Here is a 6,187-nt window from a genome sequence, read left to right as displayed (position 1 = left end):
AAGACTGGGACACAGCAGGCAACTATCAGTCCAGATATGCCTGTTGCTTATGATCAGCATGTACTCTTAGTAGATGTTCAGTGCTTTGAATATCATTCTTGTCTGGATGCTTCTGTATAAAATAACTGCCTCAATGCTCACCATCACTCAGGAAAATTGATTTAATTATCTTCATTTTGCAGATGAGTAAATTAATATTCAGGTTGGTTACAAAGGTCACAGTTGCACATAGCCAACCTGGGATATAAGACTTAGCTCTAACACAATATTCTCTTCATCCTGTAAAGTTTCCTCTATCTTTTAGGTGATTTTAATTATCTTTTAAAGAAAGGCATTGCCAAAGAATGTTCAAACTACCACACAGTTGCACTCATCTCACATGCTAGCAAAGTAATGCTCAATATTCTCCAAGCCAGGCTTCAACAGTACATGAACTGTGAACTTCCAGATGTTCAAGCTGGATTTAGAAAAGGCAGAGGAACCAGAGATCAAATTGCCAACATCCGCTGGATCATTGAAAAAGCAAGAGAGTTCCAGAAAAACATCTATTTCTGCTTTATTGACTATGCCAAAGCCTTTGACTGTGTCAAATTCCACCACAAATTCTGGAAAATTCTTAAAGAGATGGGAATATCAGACCACCTGACCTGCCTCCTGAGAAATCTGTATGCAGGTCAAGAAGCCACAGTTAGAACTGGACATGGAGCAACAGACTGGTTCCAAATTGGGAGAGGAGTACATCAAGGCTGTATATTGTCACCCTGCTTATTTAACTTATATGCAGAGTACATCATGAGAAATGCTGGGCTGGATGAAGCACAAGCTGGAATCAAGATTGCTGGGAGAAATATCAATAACCTCAGATATGCAGATGACACCACCCTTATGGCAGAAAGTGAAGAAGAGCTAAAGAGCCTCTTGATGAAAGTGAAAGTGGAGAGTGAAAAAGTTGGCTTAAAGCTCAACATTCAGAAAACGAAGATCGTGGCATCTGGTCCCATCACTTCATGGCAAATAGATGGGGAAACAGTGGAAACAGTGTCAGACTTTATTTTTTTGTGCTCCAAAATCACTGCAGATGGGGACTGCAGCCATGAAATTCAAAAACACTTGCTCCTTGGAAGAAAAGTTACGACCAACCTAGACAAAATATTAAAAAGCAGAGACATTACTTTTCCAACAAAGGTCCGTCTAGTCAAAGCTCTGGTTTCTCCAGTAGTCATGTATTGATGTGAGAGTTGGACCATAAAGAAAGCCGAGTGCCAAAGAATTGATGCTTTTGAACTGTGGTGTTGGAGAAGACTCTTGAGAGTCCCTCGGACTGCAAGGAGAGAAATCAGTCCTGAATATTCACTGGAAGGACTGATGCTGAAGCTGAAACTCCAAAACTTTGGCCACCTGACACAAAGAACTGACTCATTGGAAAAGACCCTGAAGCTGGGAAAGACTGAGGGCAGGAGGAGAAGCGGATGACAGAGGATGAGACGGTTGGATGGCATCACTGACTCAATGGACGTGAGTTTGAGTAAGCTCCAGGAATTGGCGATGGACAGGGAAGCCTGGTATGCTACAGTCCACAGGGTCAAAAAGAGTTGGACACAACTGAATGACTGAACTGAAGTGAATTATCTGTTATTTAATTTAAAGAGGGATTTTTCCTGTTTTCTCTACCTGATTAGAATCTGAGACAAGAAGGAATGCAGGGGCCTGGAATCATCTTTCAAGAGAAAAGATATCTTTGCCACACCTCATCATCCCCTTAACCAGGTCTTCTAGGGATGGAGAAAAAACTGACAGTGTGAAGAAGGAGTAAGAAAACAAGGACCTGCTCCTTCATAGTTCAGAGGCTTCAACACTAAGGTGAGACACTCCCACATTCTACAGGTGACTGCAAGGACAAGCCCACAGGGAGGTGACTGGCTGCTGGAATTGGGTGATGCCAGGCAGATGCCAACCAGTTGTCTCATGGTCTAAGCCAGGCCCAGAAGCCTTTATATACAGTCCTGTCTCCATATTCCTCACCCTGAATGACTGCTTGCCTGTGAGGACGGTGAGTTTAGGGGTTGGGTCTTGGGATTGGGGTCTGGATGATGCCCACAGGGTTCCCAGATTCACAGGGATGAGGCACAGTGAGGGCAGATCCTGGGACCAGAAAAAGAGAGGCACTCCTTCAGAGGGGAACAATCTGAAGGGCTTTTAGAGGATGGAGGAAGAATATCTACGGAGTTGGGGTGAAAAGCTGGGACAATGAAGTCAGTGTATTTGCCTTGGATAACCATGGACTTATCCATAGGTACCATTTTCTTGCATCAGGACCTCTTTCTCTGGAAAAGATGAATTATTAATTTACATCTTGTGAACAGACATGTGTGTAAGAGGGTTACCTTCCTCAAGGACATGTATACTTAGACAGGCTGTATTAATAGACAATGGAAGGCTTTGCTCTTCATTAGAAGTATTTCAGTATCTCAGGAGCTTATGGAGATGTGTTTTGATGGATGGACTAACTGTCAAAACAGTCTCCGTGCTGTGCTGGTCACTGGGCTGATGCCCGTGAACAGGCAGATTTGAGGAGGACAGAGGAGTGGGGATGGGGCCTCAGTTTCTCTCTGGCTACGTGTGCTGTTGGGGAGCATCAGCACCCCACCCATCGTGTTTGTAACACTCTGCTATTTAGAGCTTTATGTGTGCCTGAATGTCAGTCTTGTGATTTAGGAAACTTGCACTTTCTGGGTTACCCCATTTTAGGTAACTGTGCCTTGCCTCTCAGAAGGGCTGGGGAGAAAATATTTCTGAAACTAGCAGACTGTCCCAGTTGAAGTGACTGACATCAGGAATCTGCCTAGGCAAGTTTCCAAGACGGTCCTGAGCCTTTCCAAGGTTGGTGTATTTGGTATGTGCGTGTTTTGCATACATCCATGAGGGCTTGTTTAAGTAAATTCACCTAAAAAGATTGAATAGAGAGAAACAAACATTTTATGTTGGGTTTGAGCTGTCTGGTGAGTGGCTGGATCCTTTAATCTACAGTGGATACTTTCTTTGCACGCAGATGGTGCCTGAGTGCATAGTCACACACTTGTGTCTCACTTTTTGCAACCCTATAGACTGTAGCCTGCCACGCTTCTTTGTCCATGGGAGTTTCCAGGCAAGAAGAATACTGGAGTGGGTTCAAACCTGGGTCCCCTGCACTGAAGGCAGTTTCTTTACCGCTGAGCTACCTGGGAAGTCCTGAGGGCTTGCTCCCATATATGCCCTTTTGCATGTTTGCACATATGTGAAAGTTGCCAGTGTGAGTGCTTGAGGGCATCCAAGCTTCTGTGGGTGTGGAGTTCCCACTTGGGGCCTTGGGAGGAAGGTTTCTCTCTACTTCATATAAAGCTCCCTACTATCTCTTGGGACTTGATGAAGTGAGGGAATTCTCTTGTCATCAGCGCCCTCTTGTGCTGGACACTGGAATGCCCATTTGCTGTTCTTTGAAGCTCCCTCAGATTAGGTCTTTTGGCAGATTCAAGGCAGGTCTTGTGGGCAATGGTGACTAATCTTGGGTCCAGCTCACTCTGTAAGGACTCTTGGGTACAAGTTGAAGGTAGGGAGGAAAGGCCAGGAAAGAAGCAGGGTGTCTTCCCCTTGGTCCTGGTCACCATTCCCCAACAACTCTCACTCTCCTGATCTTGGTCTTTCTACCCTCAGGTTCTGCTTACCTGCCTGCATCAGAACCATGTGTGACCAGCAGCAGATTCAGTGTTACCAGCCACACCCCCAGTATTGTGTGACATGTTCCCCCTGCTACATCTCCCAAACCCCTTGTGCCAACAGCCAGGTGGTGGTCCAAGCCCCCTGTGAGATGCAAATTGTGGAGTGCCCTGCACCATGCCCAGTTCAAGTTTCCCAGGTAAAATGCCAGGCTCCATGTCAGTCTAAAACTACAGAGGTGAAGGGCCAAGCTCCACGCGAGTCTAAGACCATCCAGGTGAAGGGCAAAGCTCCATGCGAGTCTAAGACCACCCAGGTGAAGGGCAAAGCTTCATGCGAGTCTAAGACCACACAGGTGAAAGGTCAGGCTCCAAGCCAGCCTCAGTTTACATGTGTTCAATGCCAGGTTCCATGCCAGTCTGAGGTTTCCTATGTGCAGTGTGAAGGCCCATGCCCTGTGCAGACCTGCTATGTAGAATGTGCTCCAGTTTGTTATACAGAAACTTGTTATGTGGAATGCCCAGGCCAGAGCTATGTACCCTGCCCGGCACCTCAGCCTGTCCAGACCTATGTAACAGGTCCCCTGGTGTGCCAGCCTCAGGGAAGATTCTCCACCCAGTGCCAGTATCAGGGCTCCTACAGCGGCTGCGACCCCCAGCTCCAGTCCCGGGCTTCATTTAGCACCTGGGCGCCCCAGTGCCAGACCCGGGGCTCTTATGGGAGCTTTCCTGCACAGAGTCGCTCTCGGAGCACCAGCAGGTGCCTCCCTCCTCGCCAGCTGCAGCCTTCTTACCGCAGCTGCTCCCCACCACGACGTTCCGAGCCCTACTACAGCAGTAGCTGCCTGCCGTCAAGATGTTCTCTGGGCTCCTATAACTATTGTACCCCACCCCGCCGCTCTGAGCCCATCTATAACAGTGACTGTTCTCGGCGTCCCACTTTGGGCTGCTCTCAGAGATGTGGACCCAAGTGCCGAATAGAGATTTCCTCCCCTCGCTGCCCCAGGCAGGTTCCCCCGCAGAAGTGTCCTGTTCAGATTCCTCCCATCAGACGCTGCTCTGAGAGTTGTGCCCCACGACCCTCCTGGGGTACCTCCTGCCCAGATCTGAGATCACGTGCAGAGCCGTGTCCACTCCCAAGCTTCCATCCTCCACGGCGTTTGGACCAATGTCCAGAGCCATCACTGCGGCGAAGTCCACCTCCTGCTCCATGCCCACGTCCACTTCCGGCTCCACGTACGTGTTCACGTCCAGAGCGGTGCGTAAGTCCAGAGTTCCGTCCCTGCTCTCCACCACGGCGACTTTCGGAACCCTGTTTGTATCCAGAACCACGTCCAGTGCCATATCCAGCCCCGCGTCACCCTCGCCCAGTGCAGTGCGATCTTTCAGCACCGCGTCCATATCCGCAGCCCTATGAGCGCCAAGAATCTTTTCCACTTCTGGAGCCAATTCCACTTCCGGAGCCAATTCCGCTTCCATCGCCCTGCCCAAGCCCAGAGCCATGTGTGGAGCCCCGACCAAATCCATGCACAGGAGACCTAGGCTGTCATGAGTCCAGTCCACACCGCCTGGACACTGAGGCCCCCATCTGTGGCCCAGCTGGTTACAACTGGTGGCAAGACAGTGAGCCTGGATGTAGACCTTGCGATGTAGGCCTTCCAGAATCACAGGGTCTTGGTGGTTGTGGAGACCAAGGAGGCGTCAGTGTTGGAATGAAAGGTGGAACTCGTGGTGGAGTAAAGGGTGCCTACTTTTAAAGAAAGCACGGCTGAGATGGCCTTACCTCTTGCCCTGAAAATGTTGATCCTCCATTCCCAGCAGCCACAATTTCCAACATTTTCTGGTTTGTATCACTTTCAAGACTTTCAGAGGCTCCCTGCTGCAGAAATGATGTCCAAACTCCTTTGCATGCCATCTCAGGATCCAGACCTGGGTCAGAGACACCTCTTCAGCCTCACATCTAACTCTTCCCCAAACACACCCTCCCGTTCTAGCCAGACCAGTCTGGCCACCATGGCACATCTTGGGTGTTTCCCAAGACATCCCCTTGGGGTCCCTGCCCCCAAGCGTCTGCTCACTCTTTCCCTACTACCTGGACCACTTCTCTGCTTCTCCCAGTATCTAAAAATCCAACCTGTATTTCAAGACCTATTCCTTGGAGCCTTTTGTATTTGTTCCTCTCTGCAGGACCCTGGACTGATTTCCTAGAACTCATTGAATCATCCACACCATCCATTTGGCAACTGCTTTGGAACATCTCTTGAATTGTTATTTCACTTTTCAGGTGTGTCTGTCTCTACCTGCCCAGCTAGGTTGTAAACTCCCATTGGAGTGGAGTCAAAGTATCCCCAAAGTCCTGTGCTTCTCCTGGGGCAGACAGCTCCTCAGTAAGGCTTTTGGGTTTGCAGCTTGAGCTATGGTCTGTCCTGATGTGCAACCACAGGACTGGAGACAAGAGGAAACCATGTAACAATAAAGATGATGATACCCTCACA

The 6,187-nt window shown here is 48.8% G+C and overlaps 1 protein-coding gene across 2 annotated transcripts; it reads left to right on the top strand.

Moving 5' to 3' along the window:
* Window positions 1-1,949: 1,949 nt before the first annotated feature.
* Window positions 1,950-6,187, top strand: KPRP (keratinocyte proline rich protein). 2 transcript variants are annotated; one of them, XM_002686060.5, is made up of 3 exons: window positions 1,950-2,050; window positions 2,749-2,880; window positions 3,691-6,187. In XM_002686060.5, exon 3 carries the CDS (start codon window positions 3,719-3,721, stop codon window positions 5,447-5,449), a length of 1,731 nt encoding a protein of 576 aa, XP_002686106.1. In that variant the 5' UTR covers window positions 1,950-2,050; window positions 2,749-2,880; window positions 3,691-3,718; the 3' UTR covers window positions 5,450-6,187. The 2 variants fall into 2 exon arrangements, with proteins under 2 accessions (XP_002686106.1, XP_010801364.1); XM_010803062.2 differs by having other exon boundaries at window positions 2,749-2,893.

The sequence above is a fragment of the Bos taurus genome, chromosome 3 (genome assembly GCF_002263795.3).
Source record: "Bos taurus isolate L1 Dominette 01449 registration number 42190680 breed Hereford chromosome 3, ARS-UCD2.0, whole genome shotgun sequence".
NCBI lineage: Eukaryota > Metazoa > Chordata > Mammalia > Artiodactyla > Bovidae > Bos > Bos taurus.
Note: the sequence above shows the minus strand (reverse complement) of the source record. Positions and strands in the feature narration are given on the sequence as shown.

Coding starts and splice junctions, on each gene's coding strand:
- KPRP (XM_002686060.5), top strand. CDS start 3,719: ATGTGTGACCAGCAGCAGATTCAGTGTTACCAGCCACACCCCCAGTAT.